Source organism: Pezoporus occidentalis, unplaced genomic scaffold (genome assembly GCF_034315485.1).
Source record: "Pezoporus occidentalis ecotype Australia unplaced genomic scaffold, CSIRO_AGI_Poc_V1 ctg37, whole genome shotgun sequence".
NCBI classification, from domain to species: domain Eukaryota; kingdom Metazoa; phylum Chordata; class Aves; order Psittaciformes; family Psittacidae; genus Pezoporus; species Pezoporus occidentalis.
The window spans coordinates 4,079,797-4,098,312 of record NW_026915691.1 but is presented as its reverse complement, the minus strand read 5'-3'; the positions used below and the strand labels follow the sequence as shown (position 1 = coordinate 4,098,312).

The 18,516-nt window shown below is 39.7% G+C and overlaps 1 protein-coding gene across 3 annotated transcripts in view; it reads right to left on the bottom strand.

Moving 5' to 3' along the window:
- The window catches only part of PI4KA (phosphatidylinositol 4-kinase alpha), a 56,921-nt gene extending 38,514 nt beyond the window's left edge, over positions 1-18,407 (bottom strand). The window contains exons 1-19 of one of the 3 annotated variants that reach the window (XM_062631429.1): positions 18,177-18,407; positions 15,830-15,946; positions 14,548-14,641; positions 13,789-13,877; positions 13,212-13,284; positions 12,669-12,928; positions 11,919-11,985; positions 10,704-10,852; positions 10,038-10,103; positions 8,979-9,075; positions 8,401-8,592; positions 7,592-7,692; positions 6,750-6,879; positions 5,848-5,980; positions 5,031-5,126; positions 4,213-4,396; positions 3,940-4,043; positions 2,784-2,952; positions 365-415 (exon numbers count right to left, since the gene is read on the bottom strand). In XM_062631429.1, coding sequence (XP_062487413.1) covers positions 365-415; positions 2,784-2,952; positions 3,940-4,043; positions 4,213-4,396; positions 5,031-5,126; positions 5,848-5,980; positions 6,750-6,879; positions 7,592-7,692; positions 8,401-8,592; positions 8,979-9,075; positions 10,038-10,103; positions 10,704-10,852; positions 11,919-11,985; positions 12,669-12,928; positions 13,212-13,284; positions 13,789-13,877; positions 14,548-14,641; positions 15,830-15,946; positions 18,177-18,383 — 2,379 coding nt within the window. In that variant the 5' untranslated portion in view covers positions 18,384-18,407. Of the gene's footprint in view, positions 1-364; positions 416-2,783; positions 2,953-3,939; positions 4,044-4,212; positions 4,397-5,030; positions 5,127-5,847; positions 5,981-6,749; positions 6,880-7,591; positions 7,693-8,400; positions 8,593-8,978; positions 9,076-9,380; positions 9,526-10,037; positions 10,104-10,703; positions 10,853-11,918; positions 11,986-12,668; positions 12,929-13,211; positions 13,285-13,788; positions 13,878-14,547; positions 14,642-15,829; positions 15,947-18,176 lie in introns of those variants that run through there. The other 2 variants (XM_062631430.1, XM_062631431.1) reach the window with 2 other exon arrangements.
- Between the last annotated feature and the right edge of the window lie 109 nt (positions 18,408-18,516).

Genomic DNA, 18,516 nt, shown 5'->3' with positions numbered 1-18,516 from the left:
ACTTTTACAGTAAGTCTCTAACAAGCACTAATCTTTTCTCACTATGCAAGGAATTACATGCCAAACATTACTCAAAGAAATAGCCCCTGCAGAATTATTTAGCTTATGAATTTCTTGAATTCACAACTAGCAACAATTTAATAATCCTGAATCACCAAACATTAATCATTTTGAAATATGTCATTAACAAACAACTGTTTTCCCCCTATCAGAGCAAGAAATACCATTTCACAATACTACATTTCTCTTGGATGCTTACTTCTGCACTAGTTGTTAATCAAACCATTTGACCATGAGTTAGCACTGACACTTGACATAAAGGAGAAATATTCCATTTGCAACAACCCGATCATTGGATACTCACCACAGCAATAACAGGAATAAGCACTCCCAGATTTCCTGCACTACTGGAGGCCTGGAAAAGAAAAAGGAAATTATCGAAACATCTACAAAAGCATTTCTTAAATACCTGCTACAAGACATCACACATTCCTACTGTCTATGCAAATGAAAACATAGACTGCCAATTACAATTCTGTATCTCGTAAACAGATGTGCACGAGGTGGCCAAGAGAGCATCCTAGAAATCCACAGGACTTCCTCAGGGCACACCCTGGAGTCTTTCAGCAAAGCTTTGCAGGTGGCTCCTCACAGACTACCAGGATTCTTTTTCTCTCTCCCAGCACAAGGTCTATGTTTGGAAGTTAGGTATTATGCCTTTAGCTAAAATGAGGGGGAATATTCATTGATATCACATCTATTTTGGCATTCAACAGCTACAAGAAAAATGCTGATATTAAATGGGTGGCCACAGACAAGTGTCAAATGTTTACTAAGTCTCATTTGACTTCCAAAATGAAGCAAAAAATGACAACTTTATAAAAGACACAATTTTCAAGAGTTTATTTAAGCAGTAGGAGCAGCCTTTTCCATTGAAGTAGAAGCATAAGGAAAATACATATTTCCTTTGACTTCTTAGGACTTTCTAATTGTACTCTATACAAGAGTTTTTGCTCTTGGCTAAATACAGTGTTTGAGAACTGAAAACATTCACTGCATGCAGGACATTGTCTCTCACCTTCTATGATGAGGCAAACAGTGACAGCACAGATAACCATGCTCAGAGAGCTCTCTGAGGTCTTGCCCTACCTCCCATACTCCTACATACTGGATTTGGGAGGTAGAGATCTCTCCACCTTTCTCCTTACAAGAGACCAGTTACAGAAACCACTGGTCCCGCAGAGCAGAGGCAAGGCAGACACGCTAACAGAGTACAGCTTTGCATGAAGTGAAGTAAACCAGAAGGAAGCAATTAAAAAGAGGAAGAAGGAAGGAAGGGCAAGAGAGAAAAACAAAGCCAAATAGCCCCCAGATGAAACAGTAATGATACTGTAGCGTCCAAGATAAAGCAAAACAAAAGATGGACCCTTAAATATTTCTGAAGTGACTAGAACAGCACTCGAGTCACTCTAAGGGGTAGAAACAACTGGAAAAAGTCACTATATTTTTTTTTGCTAGCATCAGGACAGCCCACTGCACACAAGAAACTGCTGCACAGAGTTCAGGTGCAAGCTGATAGCAAGAACCCAGCATAGGACATCAATATAAGTGTAGAAAACTCACTTTTCTACTAGCATTTTTGTTACAGAAGTAACAGTACAGAGGGTATCAGCCTCTTTATGATAATCTATGGCACTGAGGATGAAGAAGATGCATTGAATCCCATCCCTGGGCATACTCATGGGACATCTGTGTTAACTATCATCAGTATCCAAAAAACCCCAAGTTTCTCAGAAGCCACTTTTATGATTGAAAAATCCAATCTGACACAGAAAAAAAATAAGCCACTGAATTTGTTCACTGATTAGTGAGCAAGTTTAAGTCCATAAAAAGGCATACTGAGAAGCAAGGACATAGCAAACCATCAAAGAATGTTTGGGAGCAAAACATGTGCAGTGTTTTACCTCTTTGATCTCTTCCGGAAAGTTAAGTAACCCACTCTTCAGAATACCTTTCAGAACTTTTACTCTACATTGAGTGAAGAGTGTTCTAGTGAAAACTGCTATCAGTATCTTCATCATAAAGAAACACTGCCTCCTAGCTCAAATCCATGTTAAATCAATCCTATATTTTTCTGTTTGCAAGCAGCTTTAATCCACTGCAGCAATTGGTCTCCCATAGTGACTCCTAAACTTATAGAAAAAGTATCTCTGAAAGAAGGAGGGTGGAAACTAATTTAGAAGCATCATTTTAGACCAATGTTTACAGTATGCTCTTCACAATTTCAACATGCTTATCTGTGGTTAAAAGAAACAATGAAACCCATGGAGAGAGATTTTCCACCACAGACTTCCTGAAAAGCAGATTCTAGACATGTGTTAGCTCCCTTTTAAGAGAACAGTTGCTGTCCCTGATTAAATGCAGTCTATCTTCAAAGCAAACAGACTCATTTCAAAGGCATTTACCAAGAGTTCATCCTTCCCATAAAGGAATAAAGAACTTAGCACTATTAAAATGTAGCATGCATGGGGGGGGGGGGGGGGGAATGATAGGTTAAAAAGAAGCACCACATTGTTCCTCACTACTAGGAAAATGTACTTATTTCAAATGGAAGTGTTACCTATCTGCCCTAAGAAGCAGGGAACAGCCCCCAGACCGCACCAGTAAGAAAATCTTATCAGTACAAACACATTTGAATTACTGAAACATAAAAATGTATATTTTGTATATAAAATCACTATCAAACATGAGTTTTTTACAACTAAAACCAGCAAACATCTGACCTTCAGTGCCGGTCCTTTTTCACTTGCTCTCTCACTAGCTCTCTTTCCTTCTAGCCCAAGCTGAACGAACAGTTCCAGCAGGTTCATCAGTAGTTCATCCACAAGGTGTTCTCCTTGAATGTTAGCAGCAATGTTAGCCAGGGCATTAATGACTGCTAAAGAACAGTGTCTGGGGAGAAAGAACAGTTATGAACAGTAGGTTCCTCAAAGTTCTGTATTTTCAGTTCTTTCTTTATAATGCTGATAGCAACTCTTGTAACAAGGCTGCTGCCATTCTTTCACTAAGAGTTTTTTGTTTTTATCAGTAGCACATCACTAATAACTCAAATGCAATCAGTATTTAAGTGAAAAATTATTTGTAAGCTTTGTCTCCTTATGATGTTATTACAGCCAAAAGGAAATTACTTTCCTGTATCTGATACAGCTACAGATGAAAAGCAGCAGAGAGCTGCGTTTCTAGATTGGGAAAGCTCTTGAGCAGAAAAATCAGAACTAGGGCGAGTTCTGATTGCTGAGATTACACTGGGACAGACAGTATGCTAAAACATACTGAACGAAGAGGTCCCTTCCAATCTCTAGCATACTGTGATACTGTGTGTGTGAACAGTATCCTTGGTTACTCACATACTACATTAAAAGATACTCAGGCAACCCCAACTATCAACAAAGTCAGTGACAATCTTTAGTTATAACAGACACTACAATGCATACTAAGATACTGAGCATTAAATTGTTAATTGTTTGGATTTAAACCCTAACATGCACTGGGACCACATTAAAAACCAAAACCACCACTCACACACAAAACCCAGTGGAACTTCATCAGCTTTTCTAGGCTAAGATATTAATTACTCTGGTTACAGATAATGTACAACCATCTACAAACATTAACTCCTTAGGAAAAAAAAAAAAAAAAAAAAAAACAATACTACCTGCAGTGAAAACCATTTTTATGAATCTCCATGTTATGAAATGCTACTATTTTTAAAATAATAGCTTTTAAATAATGCTTTTTAAAATCAAAGAAAAAAAAAGGAATGCTATTTATAACCTGGTTATAAAACTTAATATGGGAAAAATGGGAAAAATCACTCAAGTAGCATAAAGGAAATCCAATGTAGTATTCATACAATTCAGGGACACAGCCAAGTGTTACCTGTATCCATGATCCTTATAGTCTTTTGTGGCAGAGTAAACAACTGAGCTTGCTTTAACACTAATTTGCTGAAACAGATTCCACACCTCCTGGTAAATATATTGCTGCAAAAAAACCCAAACAAGCAAATCAGTGAGTAAAGCTTATTGAATACAATCTCTCTAAACAATCACCCTGTAAACACAGTATTTTACATAATAAAGTAAAATAAACATAACAAAACAAAGGAAAGGGATCATGAACTGCCCCTCTCTTAGCCAGTTTTTTCCTTACATTTCCAGTGATGACCAAGCAGCCCAGCTGATCAATAATGAGGACATCAAGATGAGAAGGCGGCTGGCAAAACTTCTGCTGTAAGATCTGTAGGATGGGTTCCATCATTTTTGGGGTGTCCCTCAGTGCCACTGCAATGTGTCCTAAAGCACGAATTGTGTGGTCAGGAATCAAATGAGCTTCCCTGTACAAAACAAATAAACAAAAACCACCATACACGTAACTGTTCAACAGTTAAAGACCTCCAAGAACAGCTACCTTTCACATAAGAGACAGCTGATATACTAAATTCAAACAGTTTTAATATTAACACTCTTGATACCCATCTACTCCTAACATTAACATTAGAGATATACTTGCACAAGCTTGTTTTCAAAATAAAACATAAACCCCAAAACCCCACACAAACATATTATCCAAGAAACCCACACTAATCCATGAACAAACTGTTCTAGAAACCACACCGAAAAGAGGCAAAAGTGATCTGCAAAACACTTAAGACATTATAGTCAGACCAGCTACTACAGGACATCCCTTTGACAGTTTCTTGGTTGACAGATCTCTTAAAGGTGAATCAAGCCAAATGCCACAAGTGACACACTGAATAATGAATCAGATAAAAATGAATCCATAGCTCTCAGTATGAAAATGAGAGCTCAAGTTCTGCACAGGTTTGCATGGGAAGATCTTGACCCCACACAAGCTCACTAATCTCAGAGATACTTAACTCTAAAATAACACTGCCTGTACTTCGATCTTAGAATAAGCTTCAGCTTCACCAAGTGAAGGAAAAATTGATTTGATGACAGAGAACTTACTTATCACTCTCTTGAGAGATGTACAGACGGTTAGATAAACTGGCGAGAAAGGCCTCAACAATCACTGAATCTATAGTCAAGCCAGCTTTCAAGCACCTGAAATAACAATGAACAGAAAACTTGCTGGAACAGAGGAAAAAAAAATATGCATAAGTGAAACATTTCACTTTTTACTACTGTAAACACATTACAGGTAGAAGGGAAAAAAGTTATACTGAAGAACTGCCTGCCTATGAAAACTGCAGATGTATTTTAAATAACGATCAGTTTCTACTGCTGTTTTCTCCAGAAACAATAAAGATGGGAATAAGCAATAACGTAAACTCAGAACCCACTGCTTTACAAACTTCAATCCCTTGTCTCTAGTCACCAGCTCTTTGTCCTCTCTCCAGCTCTCTGTAGCTGTCTACAAGAGAATAATAATCATCACACTGCCCACATTTTAGTGCTTCACAATCCTGTTACAGAGGCTCACTTAACATGACAATCTAAGCAGAAAACAAAAATCCCACTGAATATCAAACTGGTGACTGCATGAGTTACATATGTGGGAAGCAAAACAATGAGACCAAATTGTAATTTTACAATTTGGACAAAAACAGAACCAAGAGATGTGAGGGGGGGTTGGAACTAGATGATCTTAAGGTCCTTTCCAGCCCAAACCATTCTGAGTCTGTGTCCAAACGAAAACGAAGTCATGATCAAAAAAGGCAAAAAGCCTTTATAGAGGCACAGAGCAGCATCTTCTCAATGGTCACAATGCTTTTCTGCTAGGGAAATAGAACACATATTCCAACAAGGTGCAAATCTCTCTTACCGGCAGATGTTGTCTATGGCAATGTCACGCAGCTGCTCGTACATGGATGGTTGACTTTTCTTGCCTGGCATTACATTTAGAGTGGACTCTGAATGCTCATTGGTGACACTAATCTTGATGTCATTGCCACCTACTAAGAACAGAGAGTATGGAGATCAACACCATGTGGAATACCCTTTTTCCCCAAGATGAGAGCACACAGGCAGAGCAATATCTGTCGAGTGCAAACCACTATTTTACAGCTTAGAAAGTTGAGCTGAAGAAATCTGGAAGTGCACGTGTTGTCACTACCTGTACCAGATATTACTGCATTTAACCATTTCTAAGTAATTATTCCTAAAGTTAGCCACCTTCAGTTACCATTTTAGCTGTTCTGCTTTAGAATTACAATTCTGCTTTTGCATTTGCAAGTGATTTAAACTGAACATTATTTTTTTTAAACCATAATATGATATTATAATTTTAAAACAACAACAAAAAAACTGCCAAATGTCATTAAGAAGATCATGGGGCTGGAGCAGAGGAGGTATATGGAGAGTCTGAGGAACCCAACCTTGTTCAGCCTGGAGAAAAAGTGGCTTTGGAGAGACCTAACAGCTGCCTTCTATACTGCAGGAACATTCTTTAGGTGGTGATCTCACTCAGGACGGAAGTGCTGAGTTTCAGCAAAAGAGGCTCAGCAATATTACTGCTAGGATAAAATGTAGTTCTACACACGCTTCTTGCCTTTAGATACAGCTGTATCAGAAGGTGATCAGCATTCCTCCTCTCCACCTCCGAAAAACCCCACAGAAATTATCTCCATTTCCCCCTACACAAAATAGCCAAAAGCATAAAAAAGTCATGTAATTTGGAAAGCAACCACTAGCATGTCCTTTGGAATGCGGCCTTTTTTCTTTTACCTGTGTGATACTGGCTATGATACTTGTAAAGTTTCACGAGCACCGGGGAAGGTATCACAAGAAAGTCTCTCAAGGATGGGTTGACAGAATGAACCACAACAGGAAACCTCTCACACAAACGTCCTAGTCCCTAAAAAAGAAAAACAAAAACACAACACTTAGAATAAAACAGCACAATTTTTATTTCAACTGTAAGACTCCAACTTCAGCTCAGTAGGAAAAAAAAAAAACAAGGCAAAATGAACTACGTGTAGTTCTGAGGGATTCAGTTTTTAAGAGAAGATTTAGGCATTTTAAGCTTCTAATTCTTTTAGATTCTAGAGTGCATCATGCCAGTCACTGCTGCTTGCTTCCTGGGAGATTCCACAGGATTAGATGGAATGAACTGCACTCCTTAAAAAAGAAAGTTACTGGACAAGATCCAACATTTAAGAATGTTGGAATCCTGGTAACTTTACTATTTACTATGTGGTAGAAAATACCACATTTGTAAGACTATGAGTAAGTGCCAAATAAGATGACAAAATTTAGAATAACCAAGCCTTAGTCTTAGAACTCGTAATATGCCAGGCCCAGTATTTGAAGTGTTTATCTAATGGACTAAGAATCCAAATATTTCAGAAATTAAATACTGGTAAAAAAGCCCTCATGAATATTGTTCTTCAAGAAGTAGGTGAGCTAAGAAAATTTTGAAAGCACAGCTCTATTACAGTTCTAGTTTCCACAACAGACCTCTAAAATCCAAATGTAGAACACATTCATGGAAAGTAACACAAATAGCAGACAAAAAGTGTTCTTCTCCCACGACTCTCACAGTAATGTCAAATACTGTAAAGACAGACCTGCAAACAGCAAATTAGCAGTGGCAAGTGAGCAATGATGACTTTGCTTGAGGTTTTTGACTGCAGCTTCTCCGATAACTTGATGCACAGGTTTTCCGCACCTTCAATAAAGATAATTTTTATGGTTTATTTTTCATCAGATTTATTATTAGGCCATACACAATCCAACGCTTACTGGAATTTCTAAAATTTAACAGTTTCACTCTTCTCATGCTACAGTTTCCCAAAGAGTCCTTATCCTGTGAAAACAGTTTTGGAAACTGAGGATCTGCACCAAACAGCTCTGCCAAACACTGAGAGAATGACAGTACGTAAAGTTGATTTTCAGTGCACTTCATATTTGGCAGAAATGAAGTCCTGCAAGGTTCAAAGGAAAAAAATCCTTCACATACTCAGAGGCCATGTACAAACTATACAAGAAAATAGAGAAAAAGTGAGAAAGAGCTTCCAAGTCCTGTTAGCAATGAAGAAAAACCATCTTTTTTACTGAGAAACATGTAAGACACTAGGAGCAGTAATTAAAAACAAACTAGAAAATAAGCAGCTGCATCTAATGCAGCAATTCGACCATCTCCTGCAGATAAGCTAATAGGATGATTCTGTTTCCGTTTCTATAGAGATGTCTAATTACCTACTCAACTAATTTGACAACTTTTTGATGGAAGCTTTACTCTTGTGCTCTAACTGCAAAACATATTTCACTGAAATTGATTTTATATTTCTCTGAGCATCATCTCCTCTCAGACCTTGTAAGTATTTCTACAACTTAAAGACAACAGACCTTCCAGAGACTGAAGAGCATTTATTACCTTGTTCATCTTTGACAGCCCACACCATGAGATCCACACAGGCAGCATTAGCCTGACAACGCAGTTTTAAAGGACTCAGTTCATTGTGCAGCCGATCCACATCATGAAGGATTTTCTGAAGTTCTGACTGACTGCTGTTGAATTGCTCTAGCACAAAATCATGGATTTCCTTCACAAATGAGTTGGGAAGGTCTAAAGAAATAAAAGGAAACAGCATTGTACTAGAAGGATAGGAGTCAGTGTATCAGATTGACAGCACATAAAAATTCATTGCTAAGTTATAAATAAAACTATTTAATGAACTTTCTGTCCTGACTAAATGATAAATTTCATAGTGAAGTCCATCAGTGAGCAGACAACTGAAATGCCATCTATTAATCTTTTTAATAGTGCTTTTTAATGGTTCTATTCCCATAGGACCTATTTTATATTGAAACATTTCAGAATACAAATTTTACAGCCTATGTAGAGTTCCCAGGAAATGCAAAGCCCAGTGTTCAAGCACTCAGTACAATGCAGACAATGCTTTGGATCCTAAAAGTAATGAAGGACAAATTAAAACAATACAAACACTATACCTTTAATATAGTATAAGGTGTCTCTCAGCATTTTAAACTGAGCAAGATAAAGAGGATCACTGAATGTTTTATAATAGAGATCCGTACTAGCACCCGTCTGAAAGAGAAAGGAAACAAGCTGCTAGATTCAAAAGTACTTTCCATTATATAAATAAATCTTATTTGAATCACATGTTCTCCTCTACAAGGTAAACAAGCATTTAACACAGGTACCAGAAGCAGCCTCACAGCTTTTCCTCCCTCTACTTTCACCAAAAGGAAAAGTACAGCCATTCAGTGCACCAAGTAAGATTCACTCTTTTGATTTGAAGAGCACATGTATGCTCTAACAGTGTTTTTAAAGAAAAAAGGACTTGAACCTCTTATCCTCAAAGAGAGAAAGCTGTCTCCACTTAGGCCTACCTTTCAAATACAGCAGTACTTAAAAGAAAGCTGGAGCAAACACCAAAGTTACTTTCTTGCACAACTCAACACATCTTTTCATCACAACTTTACACCCAGAAGGAGATGAGGTTAACTCCATAAAATGTGGTGGAGGCTGTTAAGAGAACTGTTCCCAGGGAAGGAACAAGGACTCACAGAGCTACAGAAACAAGTATGTCACCTCTGAAAGCAAAGGTCCACAAACTTAACACTATTAAACTTGTAGAAATGACACTAAGAAGGCAGCAGCGATTTCCAAGCCAGAAAAATAAACCAACCAACATATGATGAAAAAAGGCAGTGTTACTGTAATATGCAATAAAGACCTTAATCTACGGCAAACCACTTTCGGGCAACCAATGCTGTAACTGAGTAGGACAAGAGTGCTAAAGTAAGAAACGGTTTATTTTTTAGCAAGAATAACTATTTCCTTCTATGTCAGTGAAGAACATTTCCCCTTCACCCCTGCATTTTACACAGTCCAAAGCTACACTTAAGCCACTGAAAGAACAGTTCTAACAGGAAATTAAGATCATTTCGCAGAGAAGAGAAACAGTCATCCAATTATTTTTTCTTAAGACGAAAAAAAAAAAACCCAAACCAACAAATCTTTAAAAAAGGAATTTAAAAACACACCTCTGCAACTTCAGCTACAACTGTATCCAAGGTCTTCAGCAGAGAATCCGCAACAATCTGTTTTACCTATCGAGGAAAATAAGTAAAAAGTAAAGAAAGGATGTTTCTTGATGGTGACTCTAGACAGGAAAGCAATACAACTTTGCCCTTGCACAGAAAACAAGTCACCTGACTGCAAAGTGTCAGATGAAATTAAGGCTACAAGAATTTCTGGTTGCAAGAAGAAGATATACATTTGAGCCACTGTGTGCTGCTTGAAAACAGCTGCTGCAGGAAGCAAATATAGGCAGTAGTTTTTATCTCCTGTGTGAGTTCCCAGCAACTAAACCCTTTCAGGAAAGGGTCTCATTCTCGCAGCAACCAATCTTCTATTTCAGTAACTAGCAGTATGTAAGTTATCTCAGATCAAGTGCTCTCCAAGATTCAAACAGGAAGACATTGACATAAATTTATTTGATTTTACAAATCCCTCTTGGTTTATATGAGAGCTTTTAGGAATGCCATTGAAGCATTTTGTTAAATGCCAGCAAAATAACATTACACAAAGCTTGAGAGACAAACACAGCCTTTTTATTTGCAATTCTAAAAACTTAAACTGCAATGATTTCCAGCACAAATATCAAGAATGCAAACTCACTGCAGCCTTCATAAGAATGCATCACATACCATGTTCAACAGCTGACGGAGCATTTCCAGTGGGATGTTAAACTCTTTATTGTTAATGCCATTGAAAAGAGGAGAAACTGAAAAGCTGGAACTGATTGTAGAGAAGTAATAATCAGGATCCAGTGCACTCCCATCAGGAAGATATGAACCTGATCAGAAAAAATAATAGAAGATTAGGGAAAGAAAGGATGTATTAACTTTATTTACTGGTAATGTTCAGTCACTGCTAAATAGCTATTACCAACACAGGCACAGTCTTTAACTTGCAACTATGAAGAGGCACATTTCAGCTAATCTACTGGTAAATCAAGACAGAAAATGATGAAAAAATACATTTGTTCATTAGAAGTTTACAATCACAATGGAAGAATTCATTTCAATGACTTGTGTCCATGTCAGAGACACTGCTGACAAGAAGTCTCCCCATACTACTGACGTACATTAACCTGAAAACCCAGAAACAGAGAATGCCCAAACTGTTAAAACCCTCAAAGGGCCAGACAAAATCAGAGACCCCCAAACATCTCAGATGCAGAGCTCCTCCACTTGATTCTGTGATAGACAGCTTATTTTCAAATCCTGCTTTGACGTAAGAGCTCACAGCTAGAGCTCTACCAAAACTTAAAGGTTAAGAATTTGTATATTAATGCATGAAACTTTTTCATGTTTCTGCCTTGTATGATCTCAATTAACACACACTAGTGAGCACCCCAGTTTACCCTTTACCATTTCTCACATCAGTAAATAACTAGGTGTTACACAATGACCCATGTCACATTTACTTCATATGGAGCAGCTGGTTTAGATTTATACAATGTGCCACAAACGCCTCAAAATTCCAGATCCTAATGCAACAATTCCATCGTCTTGTGAAGCACAATATTAGCACTTGTTCCTCAAAGCTACTCAGCCTAATCTCCTGAAATATTTTTGGCCTAGTTGAATTAAGCTCTTCAGTACTAGGCACAGCCAAGCAGCAAGGAAATCAGATGTCTCTCAGAAACAAATGAGCTTGGAAACCACTCGTGTTAATAATAACTTCCTACTATCTTTATCTCCCAAAATTTGTTAGTATCCTAGCACGCATGAACCAGGGAATTACTGTAAGAATTCTAGAGGGCACAGAAAGGGGCCAAAAGGATTTTTGTTTTTAGTTTTCTATAAACAGTAACAAAACCCCAGAATCACGCACCATTTCTTTGCAAAATAATTTACCTTCAAAGTAGTGAATTGCAGATCCTCCGGGAGAGCTGGGAGGGGGAATTCCACGTTCAGGACTAACCTGAAACATTACAAAAAAGCCATCATTTAAAAACTACTTATAAAACATTGAAAAATCTTCCAGAGAATGGTTTGTACATTTTATAATGAATCACAGCTTCAAGCGAAACTAGCAGGAACTACTCCCTGCCAGACCAAGCAGCTCAATTCCAGCAGAAAAAGGGAAGTTAAAAAAAGCCAATTCAGTGCTTTTGACTAACGGGAAGCTGTAAGAATAATAACTCATGTCCTATATGAAACTATGCTAGTAACAATCTCTGGTTTTAAAACCAGCACCTGCACCCATTTTTCCCCTAAAACAACAACATCCACAGCTCCTGCTAAAACCAAAGGGAGCTCATGTATCCTCAGCACATCTGAGGACTTTAACCATTAAGTGCCATTTTCCTAAATTCACAGATACATATCGCAATACTTTTGCACAACACAGGGAATAGTGTTTGCCAATTGTCCCATGTGAAGACTTATTAGTACAGTTAATTTAACTGTCACTGATTGTTCTGGAGCTCAGAAACTAAAAACTATTTTGAAACTCAGTTGTGAAATCAAAATAAAGATCTCTGATCAAACAATGTGTTAAGAGACTGTCTGTATACCCAGGCTTAATGCTGTCTTAACTCCCCCAAAGACCATGAAATCATCTAAGCACCAACTCCAACCCAACACAGAGCAAGTCATACAGACCTGTGAGATACTAGATACACTGCTAGCTTTTCTCTTTAGTGTTCCTTCTTGGCAAACAGTGAGTAGAGAACTCGGGAGAATTGATCTAAAATCATTAAAGGATCGTCGGCGAATTCCTTCAAGCTCTTCTGGAACTCTCAGGGAGTGTGGGGGAATTTTGGGGAAAAGCTTTGAAAGAAGAGCCTCCTCTGAATTGCTGTAGCGACCAAAGGCTCGAGAGATTCCTATCAGGCAGGGCACTGCATACTTGCATAAATATACTGGAAGAGAAAAACACACAAAGCAGTTATGTTGACAGTAACTTAGAACTACTATTTCATAGTTTTGCTACCACTTCACTAAACTATTTCAGCCTTATGTGCTTTACAAATACACTTAACACGCTTCCACTTCCACATTTACCAGCCAGCAACAGAATAAATGCGTGCTGAAGAAAACTGGAAGCAAAGCTACTCACTTTTCAGGAGCGATCCTGATAACTAGAAAACACAAGAGAAGTCCAAAGGACAGGAGTTTCAAATACAGTAACAATTTTAATAGTACCTTTATCATGCATTTGTGGCGTCTGGCACATTCCCAACAGGAACTGCATTACTTGTAGAATTGCATCCAAAATCTAAAGTAATCAAGACAGACATACAAAAACATCTTTTGGTGAAGAGATATTATCTCATACTAGATCACCACAACAAATGAAACTTGCAAATATTAAGGTAAGCACCTCTGTAAACAAGATGCTTTAATGCTGTGTGACTAAAGTAGTATCTTGCCTCACTCAGCTTACAAAGCTGCTTTTGTCAAGTCTGCGGTTAGCTGGTATGTACTAGCAGAATAAAACTGCAGCACTCCTGATCTCAGTATCAAAACCTGAATTCAACTGACATTCTCTGACACCCAGAAGGAAGAGCTGATTTATTAATATCTTCTAGATACTTGAGTATCAATTAACACAAGCAAAATAATGCAGCAGTACAAATGTCAACCAATCCCTTTACAAGAGAGGAAGCAGCTGTGGCATACTCTGTACATTTGTCAGTATTGCAGCATCTTTTCCAACCAAAATGATTCTATGACTGAAGAACTGGGTACTACATCAGCACAAACTTAAAATAAACTCTACCTGCTCTCTGAGAGACACATCCTTGTAAGCAACATCTGATAACAATGTTACCAAGCAGAAGCTGAAGTTTTCTGCCACTGGAAGCAAGCCTGCAAAGAAACAGACAGCAAATGAGCCACTTAAGCACTGCTGGAGAACGTCAACATAGAAAGAGCAAATAATAATAAAGGAAGAAGACATAAGTGATTCCCTTGTCATACAGTTCTGAGATAGAATGTAGAAAAACAACATTACATAAAAAATTTAGAAATATACTGTAACCAGTAGAATTTCAGCATGAAATGTTAAAAGAATAATTTAAATAATTGAATTTTTTCCTAGGATTTCAAATAATAATTAAAAAAATACAGTATTACACAAAAGTATTCCTACAGCAATTTCAAGAGATACCAAGTGAGCAAGAAATTAAAGGGTTTAAATAGCAACTAAGCATTTAAGTGAAGAATAGAACGTACAAATCTTAGATTCTACTCTCCTGCTCTAACTGCTATACAATCTTCTCCAATTTAGGAACAAAATATATTGAGCATAGAATTATTGGATAGTGTAATGTATTGCAAAGCAGTCAGGCAAGAAAGGTAGGAGCTACTCAACTTTCTCTCTGCTGCTAAAGAAAATCAGTATTAAAGGCTGTTAAGTCAGGAGGTTAGACTCTAGCAGGACCTGTCAGCTCCCCTTGTACCATGTCCTGAATAACCCTTGTTATTTCTATTTCCTAGCTGTCATACCATAGAAAGATCAAAAAACTCCAAATATCACCTCTGCTTTTCCGTGCATTGCTTTCTTCTATCCATTGGACTTTGGGCAGACCCTTCAGAAGTCGAAGGAGGTATGGAACCACGTTATCTTTGTGCTAAAGAGAAAAACACTCTTCTTAAAATGGAGAAGAAAAGCTGAACCATATCATCTCAAGCTACTTTATAGAGATAGAAAGACTACACTAACCACACACAGAACTTGCTTCTAATGATTACTCCACAGGCTTCTTGAATATTGCAAAATTGATTTCAACACAGGCAAATGAAAATAAACCAATTCAGTGCTATAAATCCAATCCTTTCATTCTAGGCAACAGTTCATGCTCCATGAAAGTTGGAGAAAAAACATTAAGAACAGTAATTAACCCCAAACAATTTATTAATTTACAAGGTCACACAATAATTTTAAGGCATCTAGAAATTCAGAGCACCAGTCCCAATTCAGTACATGTGATCCATCTCATAGCCACCATTTTACACATCTTGTGTAACGCTTCAGCTTCCTAATCTGCAAATCAAAGGGGAACACTTCTCTTCCTCAGAGTTGGATTAATTAATATTAACTGCTGGCTTTGGAAACAAAAAAAAAACCACTACGAAACACAAACAGAACTGCCTTATTTAAACCATACTACAAAAAAATAAAAAACCCCACAACATTAATAACATGCATTCAAAGCTATATCATAGTAACTCAGTATTAAATAGGAAAAACTTCCCGATACAAACCCTAGCAACATTAAACAGCTTAAAGTGAGGACTAATGTCTTTGGACATAGGACTCTATACCCTTCCTTTCCTCTGCATGGAACACCACCACACCCAGGGTTTAAAGGGAAGAGAACCAGCTTGTCATTCACAGGCTGACGGAGACAAAAGGGGTGCTTGCTTACAATGCAGCCCACATGCACTGTCTTTTTATCCTGGGTAGTGTCAGGTATGAAAAGGCCTATTACAAACCTGACATTCAGAAGCATGTAGGGAAGAACAAGCAATGACAAATATGGTTTGAGCAAATCCTCCTGAACAGCCTCTTTTCTCTCCATGAGCCATCATAACCAAAAAACACGACAGCAGTTTGGCTGTGGCAGTGCTGACACACTTGTCAGTGCTGTCCTCATTTCCTTTTGCTCTCCTGCCTGCATCCATCTGTTCTCTCTGATCGTTTTACTTATTTTTATGAAAAGTAAATACCAAATTTCCATTTTCACTGAACAACTAAACCTGAATTCACGCATAAACTTTCACGTTAAACAGAGTTATAGCTTAAGCAGGAAAAATACCTGAAGGTCAGATTCAATTAGAAAGATTCCTAAAGCAATCACAGCATCTCTGCGACGCTCATCTAACTGGAAAATCCCGTGGAAATCCACTGGACACATACAGAGCAGTTTTTGTACCTGAAAAACAGCAGAGGGAAAGAACAGTGGAATAAGACTGAAACTGTCACAACCACCCAAGAGAACAACAGTCAACGTGTTAAAACCGTCTTTTACAAGCCCACCAGCAGACCTCAGGGAAGCAAACAATTGGCTCCCAACTCCTTCTTTATGGCACAGCCCTAGGGCCCAGCAAGCAACGGGCCTGGGGAGCAATGCTACAACTGCAGATGTTTTCAGAGCAGAGGAAGCAGCTGGCTGTGCTTTTCAAGACTCATTCCTGTGCTTGAAGTGGACAGTAGTCTTTCCACCTTCTGGAAGACAGGTGGCCACATTACTCTCCTTTAGTCATCAATCTTAATGAGAGCATCTAAAGGCGAGGAAAAAGTGATGAACGACAGAAACTAAAGACAGAAAAATCTCAAGTCAAACATTTTTACTACAACAGGGGTCAATTTAAAAGTTTTCTTCAACACTTGATCAAGTGTTTCCACATTTCAAAAGAATTTCTGAAACTTTCAGAGCATCACATTCACAAAGCTCATTCCTGCATCCCTGCTACAACAAAGCCTTCCTTCCACTAATTCATTGAGCATTTTGGATGGGCAAGAAATATGCAGCAGGCACATACGTTACATTAACTCCATTCCTGTGAACAAAAACTGGGCGGATGGAGCTTTGGTACAGCTGCATCAATGCCTTCTGCATATACAGCAATGAAAAATAAACTGTCACCTAGCTGGATATGGCTTTTGCTCAAATCCTTTTTTAACACAACAGATTAAGTTTCAAGAACTATTATTTTCTCACTACTTACCTATTATTTCTCTCCGTAGCCTGCAAACACGCATCTAAAAAATACAGTGAATCTCCCAAAATCTCCCAAATACTCCTCCCCCATGGAACTGTTAAGAAAGGGAAAATGCCACAAGCATATTGTCTTTTGATAAATCCCCTTGATGTTAATAAATATTACCTTAAATGAACTGTCGTAATAAATAACTATGTTTGAATACCAAGCTACTTCTGACTTAGATAACTCTTTAAACACTCCACCTCTAAATCTCTAAGCCAAGAAACTATTTCCCTAGAGAATTAGAAGAATTTACTGGATGCTTTGTGGAATTCAAAACTCTGGTCCTTAAACTGCGACACCTCCGAATTACAAGACCTGTAACACAACACAAATAATCCTCAACAGAAAACACCACAGAGGGAATACGAACTTTGTAAAGCAACTTCTGATGTGTATGTCCCACATCAGGTTAGTATCTAAGGTAATATGAATGAATATCTTCTGCTAGATAAGAACTTTTAATATCATTTAAGTCTTGGAAGGGAAAGGAAAGTCCGTGGATATTAGTCAACCAGCAGCAAAGCTTAAAAGAAAGTTATTCAGAGTTGGCTGTCAGACTAATAGCAGACTCCCAGAACAAGAACGAAGAAGCCTGCACCACCAGGCTGTCCACCTTCTGCCCCCTGCAGGATCACCATGCTTGACCATGGCAGCTGCTCCGTGCCAGCAGCGTAGACCCATGAGGGGAACTACCCAGATGGAGATCCCACTGGTCTGGTTTGACGTTCAGGAGAGGTTTATCTCCACCAGGCACATTTTATCTTGAGCTGATTCTATCGCTTGCATTTAACCAGATACAAAGTAGAGCAACCAGCCCCAATTAGACTGAGACTAATTACATCTACGAGACTGTGTTCCACAAACTCAGGGACATGCAACTGCTGTGAGGACCCACGCTCCTCATAAGGACATGGGGCCTGTTCCAACAGCACCGGCCACGGCTGCTGCGGCGACACCTCCTTCAACGACGGTGGTTTTGGGTCAAGATGGGCTACGGGAGCGCCTCACAGGCCCAGCGGCCCCCACTGCCACAGGACAGCCCTCACTGAGGAGAGCGGCATCCCCCGGGCAGCGACACACACCCACCGGCGTGCCTCCAAACAGCACAGGGCCAAGGGAAGCGGCCCCGACCGCGCACCTCACCCAGGGCCACAACCCGACACCCTCCCCGCACACCCGGCACAAGCTTTCCCGCAGGAAGGGCCGGGACCCCCGCCTCCCGCCGCGGCTCCCATCACGCCGACTCTTCCACGCAGACTCCACACGTGTGACAGACAGAGACAAGCCCGGCTCGCATGACGACCCTCCACACCGCAACTACGCGGCTCCCACACACGACAGCCCCAAAGCGCCACAGTCCTCGCAGACGGAACCCCCACACGATCCGCTCCTCACCTTCTCCAGCGGCGCGGGGTTCTGCACCGCCAGCGACCGCGCCAGCGACAGCACCGTGTTGAAATAGAAGCCGCGCGCGGTGCCGGCGCTGCTCCCCCGCCCGGCACCCGGGCAGGGAGCCGCGGCCGCCGCCGCTGTGGTGCTGGCCGCAGCCGTGGCCGCTGTCGCAGCAGCCGCGGCTGCCGCTGCCACCGCCGCGGCCGCCATGTTGTGATGGACTGCCAGGGGCCGCCCTCCCGTCAGTCAGCCAGCCCGCCCCGCCTTCCTCTCGCGAGATCACCAGCTCGCTCGGGATCACAAAGATGGCAGCGTCCGCGGCGGCTTCATCGCTCCGCCCCTC